Raw genomic sequence first — 17,858 nt, forward strand, 5'->3', positions numbered from 1 at the left:
CCTTGCACCAGGGAGGCAACATACCATTCTGGAGTCTCGGTTGCGGCCGCAGAAACGCCTATCTATTCCCCTTACAATTGAATCCCCTATCACTATCGCTCTCCCACTCTTTTTCCTGCCCTCCTGTGCAACAGAGCCAGCCATGGTGCCATGAACTTGGCTGCTGCTGCCCTCCCCTGATGAGTCATCCCTCCCAACAGTACCCAAAGCAGTGTATCTGTTTTGCAGGGGGATGACCACAGGGGACCCCTGCACTACCTTCCTTGCACTGCTCTTCCTGCTGGTCTTCCATTCCCTATCTGGCTGTGTACCCTTTCCCTGCGGTACGACCAACTCGCTACACGTGCTACTCACGTCATTCTCAGCATCGTGGATGCTCCAGAGTGAATCCACCCTCAGCTCCAACTCTGCAACGTGGTCCATCAGGAGCTGGAGGCTCTATGTCTTTCTCTATGTCTTTCTCTATGTCTTTCTCTCTGCATTTGTCTCCACCTTTGTCTTCGCCAACAAAGCCTCCAATCGAGATGTTGGAGCAAGAGGTCGATTGCCAAAACAGCAAGCATGAAACAAGATAAATGTTGTGATTTGAAATCTACCCTGAATGATACAGGGGAATAGTTAGGAGGCAGAATAGTCTTTGAAGTCAAAATCATTGCAATCTATCTACCAGCCACTCTGTCTGTGTGTTAGCAAGCTGCAAAGAGTAATGGCTAACAACATTTTTTTCAAGGTGGCGCCATTAAATAGCGCTCCTCCAGCCGACTCCCTACTCTAACTCAACAGTTGAAGCTGTCGTTGTCACTGCCAGGCGGTAAGTGAGGGTGCGTGGCCGAATTTCACTTCCGGGGCGATAACGGTGTGCTGCACACGGCAATTTGGTCATTATCGCCGCACGCAGCCGAGCGGGGCGCATCCGCAGGAGCGTGGCGTGCCTCGGTGAAAACCCTCACCCAATTCCGCGTGGGGCCCTGTTATCGCCGCGAAAAACATTTTTCGTCACATTAGTGCCTCCCAGAGCTACTAACGGCAGGCACACAAGAGGCCAATTTCGACCCCTCTATTTTGCTGCTGTTCTGAAGAACATCGAGAAAGAGTTCTATGCGTTGTGAACAAATGAGGGGCCCTCAACCTCAACTCCACGTTCTCGCATAAAAATATGAAATAGTAAGTTCAGTATGTTGCTCACTAATCACTGATTGATCCAAAGCAGTGTTTAATTTCTTTTCTGGAGCACCTTTTGCATTAGAAAACAGGAAAAACAGTCGGGCTGATTTTAATATCCGGTATGCCCTGTCTGCACTTCAATTCAGGCACAGATGGGGTATAATGGATCTCAAAAGGAGATGGAAAGAGTATCTTGCTGATTTGCCTCCAAGTTTTGGAATGGCACCAATTTCCATGTGGGCCTGCGGTAGGCATTAAGAAGTTCCTACCTGTGATATATTCTTTATGACATCACAAACACACATACTACACAAGATGGCTCCAACACATCATGTGACTTTTATTGTATTTACAGCAGTAGTTGCATTACCACATTAGTCCACTAGGTGGAGCAGTAGTTCACTAGGTGGAGCTATATTACATAACCCTCAGTAGGTGGGAACTACATCAGGATGTAGAAAAAGTGGTAGGGAAGAGCGCTGCTCCATTTTGTGGGGGAGGTGTGTTCCTAACATAGTCAGGAGCAGACCTTCAGGTGGGAGGGCCTTTAGAAGGCACACAGATCTAATAGATGAATGTATTTTTTCTCCTGGCACATTCATGAGTCTTTGCACCAATTGTTGCAAATCATATATTCTTTCCTCACATTGCCCTTTACTGGCACTGATAAGTTTGCCGATGGTCTGAGCTGACAGCTTCAGAAGAGAATTCTAGGCAGAAGATGGATTCTAGGCAGGTCAGGCTGCCTGACTAATGCTCTATGCCCACCTGACAGAGCCCACACCTCCTGGATAACTGGATAAAGAGGTGAAATTACCTCACTGCCAACAGCCCTTCAATGGCACCACTGTGAGATGTGACTGTCTAACCATTAAGCTGGAAATTTCTACAGAAGCACCCCAATCATAGCATGCTGGCACAGGCTCGATGGGCCAAATGGCCTCCTTCTGAGCTGTATCATTCTATGACTTTGTTACGCTTTGTACATAAATATTCCACATCATCATCATCATAGGCAGTCCCTCGGAATCGAGGAAGACTTGCTTCCACTCCCAAAGCGAGTTCTTTGGTGGCTGAACAGTCCGATACGAGAGCCACAGACCCTGTTACAGGCGGGACAGACATTCATCGAGGGAAGGGGTGGGTGGAGCTGGTTTGCCGCGCGCTCCTTCCGCTGCCTGCGCTTGACCTCTTCACGCTCTTTGTGTTGAGACTCGAAGAGCTCGACGCCCTTGCGGACGCACTTTCTCCACCTCGGGCGGTCTTCGGCCAGGGTCTCCCAGGTGTCAGTGGTGATGTTGCACTTTACCAGAGAGGCTTTGAGGGTGTCCTTATAACGTTTTCGCTGCCCACCTTTGGCTCGTTTACCATGAAGGAGCTCCGCATAAAGCATTTGCTTAGGGAATCTCGTATCTGGCATGCAAACTCATCATAGGCAGTCCCTCGGAATCGAGGAAGACTTGCTTCCACTCCCAAAGTAAGTTCTTAGGTGGCTGTACAGTCTAATACGAGAACCACAGTCTCTGTCACAGGTGGGGCTGATAGTCATTGAGGGAAAGGTGAGTGGGACTGGTTTGCCGCACGCGCTTTCCGTTGCCTGCGCTTGATTTCTGCATGCTCTTGGCGACGAAATTCGAGGTGCTCAGCGCCCTCCCAGATGCGCTTCCTCCACTTAGAGCGGTCTTTGGCCAGGGTCTCCCAGGTGTCAGGGAGGCTTTGAGGATGTCCTTGTAACGTTTCTGCTGCCCACCTTTGACTCGTTTGCCGTGAAGGAGCTCCGAGTAGAGCGCTTGCTTTGGGAGTCTCGTGTCTGGCATGCAAACTATGTGACCTGCCCAGCGGAGTTGATCAAATCTGGTCAGTGCTTCAATACTGGGGATGTTGGCCTGGTCGAGGACGCTAATGTCAGTGCTTCTGTTCTCCCAGGCAATTTGTAGGACCTTGCGGAGACATGGTTGGTGGTATTTCTCCAACGACTTGAGGTGTCTACTGTACATGGTCCATGTTTCTGAGCAATACAGGAGGGTGGGTATTACAACAGCCCTGTAGACCATGAACTTGATGGCAGTTTTGAGGGCCTGGTCTTCAAACCCTGCCTTTCAAGCACCTCATCAAGCATCACTGACTTCTGTAGCCATCAAACCAGTTAGGTTCTGGGTGACTCTGCCACTTGTTTGCAAACCTACGCCTGCACCTAGGGTTCCCTTTTCCTACATTCCTGCCTACCGCCTCTTCACCCTCTGCTCCTTCAGGCTTGGCAAAGGTTGCTAATGGGTTGAGATGCCTTTTGTGGCTCTTGAAAGCCTTTCAGAGTTTGTGCCTTCTCTATTGTGACACTCCCCTTTAAATGTCCTCATCCTTTTAAAGCCCACTTACACACAATGTTCCTCTCCCACCACTAAAGATCTTTTCTAGACCTGTCTGATTTTGCACCAAGAGTTGTGAATAATTATTCAAATGAGTTCAAACCAAGGAATTGAGTATTATTTGCACTTTATCTTTTGGACAGATTTACACGTGTTCTAAACATTAAAGGTCTGCCAATAAACCTAAAGACGAAAGTTGGCTTCAAAGTCTTGCAGCTAGCCAAGAATACAAGGGGATTTACCATCTAATTAAATTACTCTGGGGCAAGCCTGTCATCTCTCACATTCATGCCAAATACCAAGGTATTTTCCGAATTCTAAGGAAATCTAAACACCCTTTTCACATTGATCTTTTAACTGTTTTGTTACATCATAGCAAAAGCATCCTTTTAAAGAAATAGATGAAGGCATTCTCTTAGTCTCATTGTTATGCCATTTTTAGTGATCAAACCAATCAACAGAGAGGAATTCTGCAGCAGGATCAGAGCATGAATAATCCTTGCGAACATGTAAAGTGAATAATCAGAATGGACAAGGAATAATTGCAACTGTTTTTCAGAATCTAGATTGACGTGTTTAAATATATATCTTGCTGCCCGTATATTATTCTCAAACAATAGTATTCTCCAATTACATAATGTCAACTAACTTCAGATTTCATTCTTCAATTCACATGTTACAAGATCACTTTGGTTTAAATAATGTGATTCCATCATAAGAACTGGTTTCCATTGATGTCAGCCAAAGCAGCTAACACCCCACCCCAACCTCCCCGCACATCCCCAGCAAAACTTAAAATGGATAAACGTAAGTAGTGTTACTGTCTGTCTACTGTTTTTAAAAAAAAGTGTATGAGAGTGTGTTCTGTGTCAGTAACAAAATCTTGGGGTTTCAGATGATTAACTGCTGAAGTTTCCATTGCAGTTTGTAATGTCTATACTTGCTTCAGGCTGCATATTAACCTCCATATAGTCATAATTTCATTGGTGTACTGGTGATAACTTTGTCCCTTGATTTGGTGGATATTTTTTTGAAAAAAATAATAATTTGATAAATCTGGATATGAGTAACGGAACCCTAACGAACAAAGTAATAGATGTATGAAATTAAAGATTTTTTTCTGAAGTACATAAAACATGGAAAACTAATGATTGGTGATTAATATCAAAGAAATGCAACACATTTTTAGCAAATGCTATAATGCAAATTAGCAAATATAATACTATTTTTTTTAAATTACTGTCAAACTACTTCAACCCTCACCACCTTTTCTCACTCTGACTGCTCCACAAAGCTTCTGCTTCTATAGTTTATTGCCTCTAAGAGGCATGAGCCAAATATATCTCTATTTTCAAAACTGTGACTGTTACCCTTTGGCAGGGGAAGGTACTAAAAGAGATGACAACCTGTCTTTATTTTAATAATGTAACTATTTGTACTGCACTTTTTTGACTGACAGGCGACAAGCCCTGCCCCCTGTCAAGCTCCGCCCTCTCCCGGCTGAATCATTCCATGAATGTGGTGCCGAGAAGCAGGACCTGAGGCTCAGTCTTTCTCCCCCCCGCAACCCCAGCCAGCAAGGACCCGTACCACCTGTGGTCCTGGGCCCGCTGGCACCAGTGGGTCCGAGAGCGACCGGCGTGAGCCTGATAGTGAGAGGGGGGAGGGGGTGGGGGTAGGCGAGAGGCTGGGGAGGGAAGAGAGAGAGAGAGGCTGGGGTGAGGGAGAGAGAGAGGCTGGGGTGGGGCAGGGAGAGAGAGCGGCTGGGGTGGAGGAGCGAGAGAGAGGCTGGGAGGGAGAGAGAGTGAGAGAGAGAGAGGCTTGTGGGGGGGAAAGAGAGGCTGGGGGAGGGGGAGAGAGAGGCAGGGGGAAGAGGTAGAGAGATGGGGGGAGAGAGAGAGAGAGAGAGAGACTGAGGGATGAGAGAGAGAGAGAGAGAGAGAGAGAGAGAGAGAGAGAGGCTGGGGGATGAGAGAGAGAGCGAGAGAGAGAGAGAGAGGCTGGGGGGGAGAGAGTGAGGCGGGGTGAGAGGGAGAGAGAGAGAGGGGCTGGGGGGAGAGAGAGAGAAAGGCTGAGGGGTGAGAGAGAGAAGATGGAGGGGCGGGGAGAGAGAGGCTGGGGAGGGTGAGAGGGAGAGAGGCTGGGGGGTGAGAGAGAGAGAGAGAGAGGCTGGGGGAGAGCGAGAGGCTGGGGGAGAGAGGGACACGGGGTGGGGGGGAAGATAGACACGGGTCGGGGGGAAGACGGATCATGTTCTTTCAATCCCCTACAAAGGACATCGTTGGAGTGGATGATATCCAGAAGTCATGACACTGTCACTATTCACTTCGTACCCAATAAACCTATTAACATTCAGTACACAATGCCCGCCCCATCTATGGTGGTGGGGGGTGGGGGAGGATTCACTTGCGCTGGGATGAGGCACTTTGGCTGGGGGAGAGATGTACTTGGACTGGGGTAAGGCACTTTGGCTGGGGGAGGGATGTACTTGGACTGGGGCAAGGCACTTTGGCTGGGGGAGGGATGTACTTCAACTGGGGTAACGCACTACGCCTGGGGGAGGGATACACTTCGGCTGGGGGTGGCATGTACTTGGACTGGGGTAAGGCATTATGACTGATCCTTGCTGTCTTCTGGGGAGCTCTGTCGCTTCAGGAAGTCAAAATGGATTGAGTTACAATTTGCAAAGTCAGTGAATCCTTGGGATAGGTGGTTCCAGTGACACATTCCTGTGAAACTTCAGGGTGTGGCTTATCCTCCAAGGGGACTAATCAGAAACCAAGGGTGGAGCATGTTGGCCATTTTGGCAGTGCAAATAAACGCGTCCTTATTTCAAATGCTTGCTCCCTGGAAGCAAATGACTATTAAAGGCAAAAATGCCAGTGGCTTTAATTAGCAGGTTTTTTCAGTTCCACGGGCATGTCTCCTTGGGGGAGAAATTTGTTTGGATAGCACCCCTCGCTAAAGGGTTTGCAACCGTGAGTGCCGGCATTAGCGCCGTTTGTCAAATTCAGCATGCCGGTACCGGTGGCACTGAGGAGTATCACCCGCAAGTGTGATTGATATTTTGTGGGGGGTTTTTTGCGATTTAACTTTATTTGGGGTGAGTAATGTATAGGGAGTGCTTTTTTTGTTTTCTGTTCCGATTCTTTTTTTTGCAGGGAGGTCTCTCTTAGGCCGTTACGAAGTCGGTTCTTTAGCACGGGATGTTCAGTTGCTCACCCGGCCTAGCGCCCTAAGAGAAGTGTGGAATGCTTCCCTTAGTGCTACACTCCACTCTCAGGACGTAACCACTGAACTTTGTGGCTCCCGTCACTAACCATTTTCTGACGCTAAATTCATCGACCGTCCGACATTAGTGCTTTAAGAATCCTTCAACCAAATTTCTAGCCTCTTGACTTTATATAAGTGACATTCCATAAGGCGCCAAGATAGCTCCTAAGCATGCATTTACATCATCAGGTTGAGTTGGATGGAATGAATGGTTATTTTCTTAATCCTATCTTCTGATGTTATTACTAGGTGACTTAATTATGCGGTTCTTTTCTTCGCGCAGAGTAAACATTAAGCAGTCACAAATGCAAGTACAACGTACGTTAGATTCAAAGCAATGCCCTCTCGACTATGCTCCAGTAATGTATCTCAACACCAAGATAAAAAAACAAATTCCCTCATGCAAAAGAACACATTTTCTTTACTGCAGCAGCCACCCGCTCTAAGTAAGATTTAATACCTTCGAGTGTTAAACTATGGACTTGGGCCAATAGGAGCTAGATTTAGACTGCTCGAGGTCATTTCAGTTAGGAGGTTTAGGATTTATTTACATGGTCAGTTTAACATCGGAGTGAAGCCCACATTTCTTTGCATGGATACTGAACTGGCAGGCTAAATCCAAAGACAGGCTTGACATTGCCTGCACTGTAAATCCAGTGAGCTGTCAACATAGTTTTGTACCTACCTAAATGGTCCAGAATTTCCTGGAACGGTATAATCTGTGACCTACACCATAAATTACATCGTTTCTTGCCCCCCGATGTTCCCATTGTGAACTTACTTCAAAATTTCCTGGAAAAGTAATTTGCATATGGCACAACAAGCATAATCAGGGGCCTCAAAAGCAACACAACCAATGGCTTAGCCCCATCCACATCAATTAAACAGATCTGAGTCACTTGTAGAAAATTTGGGGAAATTTGGACACACTCAGATGCTGTATTAAATTTTGAGCACCATTCGAAGTTACAGGTTTTTTGTGATAATTATTTTTGATTATATTAGTAATTTAGGCTACCTAAACAGCCTCAGATTAAACAAATAGGAGGTGGGATGCAAAATTTGACCTTGTTTTGCCCATTTCTCGGATGTATAACAGAGACAGAAAGGTTTAATTTTTCAGGGGCTACATCCTGCATTCCAAAGGTGCCTGCAATATGTCAGATGCCATATTGGCTAGGACTATATTCAGGCATCTCTGAATACTGCGTTAAACTGGCCTTATGCCTGTTATATATGCTAATGAGGGCCAATACCTGTTTAAACTCCCGTCTCTGAAATAGGTCAGATGTTCAAGTCCCTTCTGCGGCCTAACCAGTCCTTAAAGATACCGCTGGAGGCCGCCAATGTAAAAGGTACGTTTTGTTTCTTTTTAACTTACTTTATTGTGGAGCCAGGAGTTGCACTACTGTGGGCTGCTGCTGACTTGCACTCGCCCTATTGGATGCAGAAACCCTCATCACATTTAAATGGTGCATGGATGGGCACTTACAGTGCCGTAACCTGCAGGGTCTCCAGACCTAGAACTGGTAATTGGAATTAGACTAGATAACCTCTTGTTGGCTAGCGCAGATACGATGGTAAGTACTGCAGGGAATTGAATACGGCAAGGGTGATTTCCAGGACTAGTTTTGATCGCCTGGATGGGTCGGAGAGGAATTTACCCAGATTTGTTTCCCCCCAATTGGCCTGGGTTTTTAACTGTTTTTTGCCTCTCCCAGGAGATCACATGGCTCCAGTTGGGGTGGAATGCAGAATGTTTCAGTATAAGGGGCGTCGTAGTTGCGTGGGGTGGACTGGTTGGGCTGGGTGCTCTTTACCTTCCTGCCATTGTTCATAAGTTTATCTGTAACCTTTAGGGCTGCTGACCGAGGGCCGTGCGGCTCTTTGTCGGCTGGCGCAAACACGATGGGCCGAAATGGCCTCCTTCTGCGCTGAAAATTTCTATGTTTCTATGTTTCTGTGTTTCTATTCCACCCCCAGTTCACTTCCTCCAACTCCCAGGACCTCCCTGAGGGTCGCTGCTGGGTTACATCCAGCCCAAATTGGTCAAGGGGTAAAACGGTGAGCTACCTCAAGAGACCTGACAGATGCCCACAGCTCACTGGAATTATTCAAATGAGGCCTGGTTTCAAAAGAGCCTTGGGCTTTTGATGCACGTTGTGATTGCGTTGGCCATTTTGGGCCTAAACGATTTCTCCTCCACTCTTGGTTCAGTGCCCTACACTGCGCACTTAATAAACACTAAACCTAACACACAATGACAAAGACGATTTTTTGATGGGTGTTAGCTAAGAATGAAAAATATCAAGAAAGATCAAAGATCATTAATCAATTATTTTGACCTCATGAATTTAAATATTTGTGAGAGTCATTATTTGTCAGCCTAAGTGATTGCGGCCAGTAAACTGCTGTAAATCAAGGATCGTAACTAGCTTAGCTGGGGAGCAAAGCCATGATAATAAATTTGGATGGTTACGGCCAAGATATTGGTGGAGCAGCACAAAAACCCCAGGAAATTATGGTGCAGCATAAATAATGGAGTAGCTCACTGACGCCATTATTTCCTGGGACTTTTACCATGTAAAATGAACCCAACGCCATAGATGTAAGGTTCCAGAAAATTCTGGGCAAAACTTTATTCGGAGCAGAGATTCTGCCCCCCCGCCCCCACCTTTCCTCTAAACTCTCAAATTTATATCTTTTGGGAAGTAGTTCTGCCCGTGAATGTATCCAAGTATCTGCAGAGCTCTCTCTTAAACAGAGTAGTTAATGTTCCAGACATGCAGGAGCCAAGCAATGTAAACAGGGTTGTGCCTTGCTGGAACTCAAATTACAGCTCAGATCCTTGGACAGCCAAAGGAACTTTCATCCCATTCATTTGAGCTGGATTTGAACTCAGGTGCCAGAAGTGGAAACACAAGGGCCAATTTTAAGTCGTCTCCGCCTGGTGTAAGTGGGATGATAGTGGCCCGAACTGACGAAAGGACACTTACCGCCTGCCAATTTTGCTGGTGCTCTAATTGCCGCCATCCTGTGTAGGGTCGTGAGCTACGTGACCAATGCACCCATGAAGTTTCAGATGATAGGCCACTTGTAATACGCAAATTGGGGTCGTATGGTATACATATTTTGAGGTGAAAAAGTCTGGAGTGCATGTGCTGTACGTGCTTCACACATTTGTACCAGGTAGTGAGCAGTTTAACCAGCGGTCCTTAAAGGGCTGCTGTCAACGCCTCAGAAAATGGCCCAGGAAATGTTTAAATTTTTTTGGTGGGGACAGAAGGAGCGAGCACGAAGTCTGCTGCCGAGGCCCACCCCGGGATCCTCTCCCCCCACCCCCTGGCTCCAACTGTTGCTTGGCTCAGCGTGCAATTCCCCATCCTCCCACAACTGGTGAGCTGCAGCAAAGTGCTCACTTGGCATGTTAATGTGGCCCTGCTCTCAAAATGGCTTGGAAGTCACGTCGCCAACAGGCGGGCAGTAGATGCACTCTGCCTGTCCGTTCTCTGCCAGATGTTGAAATAGGCGCTACAGTGTGTTAATCCATTGAGTTAACTTTTTTCGCCCTCAGAGGTAAATGTAGTTTGAGAAGCTTTTTTTCTGCTGTGCCAAGCAATGGAGTTGCTTCAGTTTAGCACAGGCCAAAAGGGGATGAAGGTATATTTTGTGTCTAGCACTGCACGATGTACCAGTTTTAGAACATGTGGAGAAAAAATATTTTCCTGAAGCATTTGAAATGCTTTTCAAACTTTTTCTCAAAGAGAATTCTTTCAAACAAAATTGATTTCAAAGACTTACTTTTCAGGATTGTCTACTTCTTCTGTGACAAAATTCATGTAAAACCTGCATAAAATAGCAATGAATAATTAGAGGACATTATTATAAAACGTGATCATTCAACAAAATTACTTATTTCATACTGGAAACATAACTGTGAGCATAACCCCAAAGGCTTATCTTTGGTGTGTTACGAAGAATATTCCTTCATTGAAAATATCTTACTTCTGTCCTCTTTAATTTTATTTATAGTGTGATCTCCAACCCTCCCTTCACATGACCTTTGGCAGTCATGTCTTCAGCTGCTAGGCCCCACACTCTGGAGTTCCCTAAGTCCCTCTCCCTCTCCTCCTATAAGACCCTCCTTAAAATCCAACTCTTCGACCAACTCTTTGGCCACCCTTCCTAATATCTCCTTGTTCATGTATTTCTGCTTTTACCTCTATGACGTACCTTGCAATGTTTTTCTACATTAAAGGCACTATACAAATGCAAGACAGTTACAGTTAATTCATTCGTGTTTCAATGACACTAACTGTATTCCTTGATTCATTTCCTCCTGTAATTTACAGTAAATCTATCTGACTTTTTGGAATGGCAGAAATCAATTTCCCTAAGATGGAAAATCCTTCAAGAATTATTATCCCATGAGGCGAGATAAATAAGCAGCTTTTGAGAACTATTATCTATCAAGCACCACACATTTTTGCTTTTTATTAAACATAATCTAGCATTGTCACCAAAAGGAAGCTGGTTGAAATGCTTTTAGTTAATGGGGCCATCAAGACATGGGTTCACCTTCTCCATTTTCCCTGACCTTGCCTAGATGCTGAGGGAGGAGATGGAGAAGGTGGTAACTATTTCCCAATAGGAAGAGAGGGAAACATGGAGAGAGAGGCTGTTTTCTCAAGCGAGACACTGCCACATAACTGGGAATAGGCTGCATTGTCCAGGCAAGTGATAGTCCAATGTGGGAGAACCTAAACACTGTGATAATAGGTCATCAACTGTTGTAGATGGGTGCACATTATATATTATGGATTGGATTTTAGTAACTTCGGAGGGTCCATGGCGGGCGACGTCAGTAGTGGGTCTCGGCCTCGCTGCTGGCTCCAGCCCACTGTCCAAAATGATTTTCCCCTGATTGGGCCTGCTAAGCATGCACAACGCGTTTACCAGCCAATTAAAGTAAGTGGGTCTGATGATGTCATTTGATGACATGTCGAAAGCCGGTTTCCTTAAAGGGACCATGTGCAAATTAATTTTGACATTTGTGCTGTCAGTGTTCTACTGTCAGTTTGAGATGCTGCAAACACTGACATGCACAGCTGCACCCGAGCTCTCTCATAACGCCTTCCATATACAAACAACACACAAAGGTAGTCACTTGGGTGTTTTATGCAATGTTCATGTATCATTCCTGTTAATGTGCTGTCAAACATTGAAACCTTTATTTTGAACACTTTGTGTTCTTGGACAGATTTGTGTGCACCTTTGAAAGTGGCTTAGTGAGTTGCAGTGAACGATGAGACATAATGGTAACCCCGGCAATGCTGATGAGTGTGAAAGGAATGGCTTGGGTATTGTAGGAATGCTTCATGGTGTTGGTGTGGGATGGTGCCAACCTGGTGCATCATGTGGCAGCATCAAGTGAAGTAAATCTGGCCATGGTGAGGCCATCCCTGGCCTCCCGGGTAGCAATGTGGTTAGGTGCTGATGCTCTGTGTCCTGTGCGGCATCAGTTGATTGCGGAGAAGGTTGGGGTTGTTGTTGGTGCTGTTGATGCTGAGGCTGATCGTGGTGGGATTCTGAGGACCAAGGTGAGATAGTTTCAAGGGCACTGATGCTGATGGAAAAGATGGCAGGTGGAATAGTGATGACAGAAGTGATCTGTCAATATTGGGAGAGGTAATGAGGTCAGATTGGATGGAGACTTGCAGCATTCTTGATCTGTAGTGGAAATGCATTTTAAAGAAGCTAGTGGCGAAGGGAAGATATCTGATTCAGCTGAGAACTTTGACTTGACATTTGAAGCTATCAACTCATCAGCTGAAACAATGGCAAGTCACCTCCCGCCTCAGCTACATGGACGAGGTCCAGGTACAGTGGGAAACCAGTGGTCGACCTGTCAAAATCAAAAAGCTGGGAAAAAAAATCATTGGCCCAGAAATTCCTCTGGAGGTCTTCCCGCAGGCAATTGCCTCCTTGCTGGATATTTTTAACGAATTTACCTGGTGGTCTAGGAAGCGCCCTGATTTCCAATGGGGAGGCCTTCTCCTCCCGCACTGCAAAGCATGCTCCCGTGCAGAGGGTCCCGATACAGAAGATGCAGTCATGTGTGACTGCTCAGCCAATCAGGTAAGTATTTCACAGGTTCCCATTAATAACACTGAGACTCGTGTATCTACACGTTCTCAGTGCTATTAATGGGAACAAAAGCAATCACACAAAATAATAAAACATAAAAAACAGACCACACATATTTAAAATAGAGGGATGAGGTCCTACGAAACGAATTTAAGGAGCTAGGAGCTAAATTAAAAAGTAGGACCTCAAAAGTAGTAATCTCGGGATTGCTACCAGTGCCACGTGATAGTCAGAGTAGGAATCGCAGGATAGCGCAGATGAATACGTGGCTTGAGCAGTGGTGCAACAGGGAGGGATTCAAATTCCTGGGGCATTGGAACCGGTTCTGGGGGAGGTGGGACCAGTACAAACCGGACGGTCTGCACCTGGGCAGGACCGGAACCAATGTCCTAGGGGGAGTGTTTGCTAGTGCTGTTGGGGAGGATTTAAACTGATATGGCAGGGGGATGGGAACCAATGCAGGGAGACAGAGGGAAACAAAAAGGAGGCAAAAGCAAAAGACAGAAAGGAGATGAGGAAAAGTGGAGGGCAGAGAAACCCAAGGCAAAGAACAAAAAGGGCCACTGTACAGCAAAATTCTAAAAGGACAAAGGGTGTTAAAAGAACAAGCCTGAAGGCTTTGTGTCTTAATGCAAGGAGTATCCACAATAAAGTGGATGAATTAACTGTGCAAATAGATGTTAACAAATATGATGTGATTGGGATTACGGAGACGTGGCTCCAGGATGATCAGGGCTGGGAACTCAACATCCAGGGGTATTCAACATTCAGGAAAGATAGAATAAAAGGAAAAGGAGGTGGGGTAGCATTGCTGGTTAAGGAGCAAATTAAGGCAATAGTTCGGAAGGACATTAGCTTGGATGATGTGGAATCTATATGGGTAGAGCTGCAGAATACCAAAGGACAAAAAACGTTAGTGGGAGTTGTGTACAGACCTCCAAACAGTAGTAGTGATGTTGGGGAGGGCATCAAACATGAAATTAGGGGTGCGTGCAATAAAGGTGCAGCAGTTATAATGGGTGACTTTAATATGCACATAGATTGGGTTAACCAAACTGGAAGCAATACGGTAGAGGAGGATTTCCTGGAGTGCATAAGGGATGGTTTTTTAGACCAATATGTCGAGGAACCAACTAGGGGGGAGGCCATCTTAGACTGGGTGTTGTGTAATGAGAGAGGATTAATTAGCAATCTCGTTGTGCGAGGCCCCTTGGGGAAGAGTGACCATAATATGGTGGAATTCTGCATTAGGATGGAGAATGAAACAGTTAATTCAGAGACCATGGTCCAGAACTTAAAGAAGGGTAACTTTGAAGGTATGAGGCGTGAATTGGCTAGGATAGATTGGCGAATGATACTGAAGGGGTTGACTGTGGATGGGCAATGGCAGACATTTAGAGACCGCATGGATGAACTACAACAATTGTACATTCCTGTCTGGCGTAAAAATAAAAAAGGGAAGGTGGCTCAACCGTGGCTATCAAGGGAAATCAGGGATAGCATTAAAGCCAAGGAAGTGGCATACAAATTGGCCAGAAATAGCAGAGAACCCGGGGACTGGGAGAAATTTAGAACTCAGCAGAGGAGGACAAAGGGTTTGATTAGGGCAGGGAAAATGGAGTACGAGAAGAAGCTTGCAGGGAACATTAAGACGGATTGCAAATGTTTCTATAGATATGTAAAGAGAAAAAGGTTAGTAAAGACAAACGTAGGTCCCTTGCAGTCAGAATCAGGGGAAGTCATAACTGGGAACAAAGAAATGGCGGACCAATTGAACAAGTACTTTGGTTCGGTATTCACTGAGGAGGACACAAACAACCTTCCGGATATAAAAGGGGTCGGAGGGTCTAGTAAGGAGGAGGAACTGAGGGAAATCCTTATTAGTCGGGAAATTGTGTTGGGGAAATTGATGGGATTGAAGGCCGATAAATCCCCAGGGCCTGATGGACTGCATCCCAGAGTACTTAAGGAGGTGGCCTTGGAAATAGTGGATGCATTGACAGTCATTTTCCAACATTTCATTGACTCTGGATCAGTTCCTATGGAGTGGAGGGTAGCCAATGTAACCCCACTTTTTAAAAAAGGAGGGAGAGAGAAAACAGGGAATTACAGACCGGTCAGCCTGACATCGGTAGTGGGTAAAATGATGGAATCAATTATTAAGGATGTCATCGCAGTGCATTTGGAAAGAGGTAATATGATAGGTCCAAGTCAGCATGGATTTGTGAAAGGGAAATCATGCTTGACAAATCTTCTGGAATTTTTTGAGGATGTTTCCAGTAGAGTGGACAAGGGAGAACCAGTTGATGTGGTATATTTGGACTTTCAGAAGGCTTTCGACAAGGTCCCACACAAGAGATTAATGTGCAAAGTTAAAGCACATGGGATTGGGGGTAGTGTGCTGACATGGATTGAGAACTGGTTGTCAGACAGGAAGCAAAGAGTAGGAGTAAATGGGGACTTTTCAGAATGGCAGGCAGTGACTAGTGGGGTACCGCAAGGTTCTGTGCTGGGGCCCCAGCTGTTTACACTGTACATTAATGATTTAGACGAGGGGATTAAATGTAGTATCTCCAAATTTGCGGATGACACTAAGTTGGGTGGCAGTGTGAGCTGCAAGGAGGATTCTATGAGGCTGCAGAGCGACTTGGATAGGTTAGGTGAGTGGGCAAATGCATGGCAGATGAAGTATAATGTGGATAAATGTGAGGTTATCCACTTTGGTGGTAAAAACAGAGAGACAGACTATTATCTGAATGGTGACAGATTAGGAAAAGGGCAGGTGCAAAGAGACCTGGGTGTCATGGTACATCAGTCATTGAAGGTTGGCATGCAGGTACAGCAGGCGGTTAAGAAAGCAAATGGCATGTTGGCCTTCATAGCGAGGGGATTTGAGTACAAGGGCAGGGAGGTGTTGCTACAATTGTACAGGGCCTTGGTGAGGCCACACCTAGAGTATTGTGTACAGTTTTGGTCTCCTAACCTGAGGAAGTACATTCTTGCTATTGAGGGAGTGCAGCGAAGGTTCACCAGACTGATTCCCGGGATGGCGGGACTGACCTATCAAGAAAGACTGGATCAACTGGGCTTGTATTCACTGGAGTTCAGAAGAATGAGAGGGGACCTCATAGAAACGTTTAAAATTCTGACGGGGTTAGACAGGTTAGATGCAGGAAGAATGTTCCCAATATTGGGGAAGTCCAGAACCAGGGGACACAGTCTAAGGATAAGGGGGAAGCCATTTAGGACCGAGATGAGGAGTAATTTCTTCACCCAGAGAGTGGTGAACCTGTGGAATTCTCTACCACAGAAAGTTGTTGAGGCCAATTCACTAAATATATTCAAAAAGGAGTTAGATGAAGTCCTTACTACTAGGGGAATCAAGGGGTATGGTGAGAAAGCAGGAATGGGGTACTGAAGTTGCATGTTCAGCCATGAACTCATTGAATGGCGGTGCAGGCTAGAAGGGCCGAATGGCCTACTCCTGCACCTCTTTTCTATGTTTCTATGTTTCTATGTCTTATAAAAATAAAATATGTTCCCGATTTTTAAAAAAGTATTTTAATTATGTTTAAAAATATACTTACCGTAGTGGGGAGGGTTTTTAAGAATAAAATGTGTTTTTATAACTTTATTTTAAAATGTTTTTGTCTATTTTTAAACACTTGCCCTTGTAAAAATAAGCTGTACGCCTGCTTTTTCAGGCGCAAGATTTTTGAGGACATTTGCAGGGCAAAATATCCGTAAATATCGGAAATCTTGCCCTGCAAATGCCCTCGCTCCCGATCTGCTGCTGATCTGTCAAGCTAGAAACCTGACAGATCGGAAAAGCCGGTTTTCAGCGCATGTGCATTGCCTGCTGAAAACCGGCTTTTCCGATGCCTTCCCAGGTCCGTACGAAGTTTCTACGGACCCGGAACATCGGAATTCCAGCACCAATGTTAAGTGGCTGTAAACAAGCCACTAATGATTTGAATTGCCTCCCCGGCCGCTGTGTGTCGGGTCTGTTCAGTGCTGACAGACCTGACATTGGAAAATACGTGGGGTTGACAGCGGGGTCCCGACCTGTTGTTAAAAAAAAAACATTTTCCCACCCGACCCGCCACTGATCGGGCCCGCTGACCCCTGGAAAATTCTGTCCTGTGAAGCAAACAAAAAATAACAAATCATTCTGATTATGGATGGATAGCAATTTACTGATCTAGATATCATTATCTGAAGTAACACTGAAAAACAATTAGGTTGAGCAAGAACCTAGGGTTGCCATATTGCCAATTTTGAAACCAAATAGTGGTCAGAGTAAGAACTGGGATCATAGCTTGAGGTATACGTTTGATCACCTGTCTTAATATCTCTTTATGTGGCTCGTGTCAAATTTTGTCTGCTCCCGTGAAGCATCTTGGGATGTTTTACTACATTAAAGGTTCTCTATAAATCAAGTTGTTTTTGTTATTGTTGTATGCTGGTGAAATTCATTCAAACTTTAGAAACATAATGTCATAGTATAGAAAGAAAAACTTGGATTTATATAGTGCTTTTCACAACCACTGGACATCTCAAAGTGCTTTACAGCCAATGAAGTACTTTTGGAGTGTAGTCACTGTTGTAATGTGGGAAACATGGCAGCCAATTTGAGCACAGCAAGCTCCCACAAACAGCAATGTGATAATGACCAGATAATCTGTTTTTTGTTATGTTGATTGACGATAAATATTGGCCAGGACAGCGGGGATAACTCCCCTGCTCTTCTTCAAAATAGTGGCATGGGATCTTTTACATCCGCTTGGAAGAAGGGTGTGGGGAGTCCATTAGCTTAACTGGCTAACAAGCTCCCCACCTGGTCGACAGGCGGAGCCAGGGACCTAAGGGGAAAGTCCCCAGCGGTGAGAAGCTCTGGGCCATGATCGG

At 45.5% G+C, this 17,858-nt stretch overlaps 1 protein-coding gene across 1 annotated transcript in view; it reads right to left on the reverse strand.

Annotated features, from left to right (window-relative positions):
* The window catches only part of LOC139248689 (cystine/glutamate transporter-like), a 249,247-nt gene that overhangs the window by 120,798 nt on the left and 110,591 nt on the right, over positions 1-17,858 (reverse strand). The window contains exon 6 of the mRNA XM_070872167.1: positions 10,605-10,649. Coding sequence (XP_070728268.1) covers positions 10,605-10,649 — 45 coding nt within the window. The remainder of the gene's footprint in view (positions 1-10,604; positions 10,650-17,858) is intronic.

Source organism: Pristiophorus japonicus, chromosome 2, assembly GCF_044704955.1.
Source record: "Pristiophorus japonicus isolate sPriJap1 chromosome 2, sPriJap1.hap1, whole genome shotgun sequence".
Classification (NCBI taxonomy): Eukaryota; Metazoa; Chordata; class Chondrichthyes; family Pristiophoridae; genus Pristiophorus; species Pristiophorus japonicus.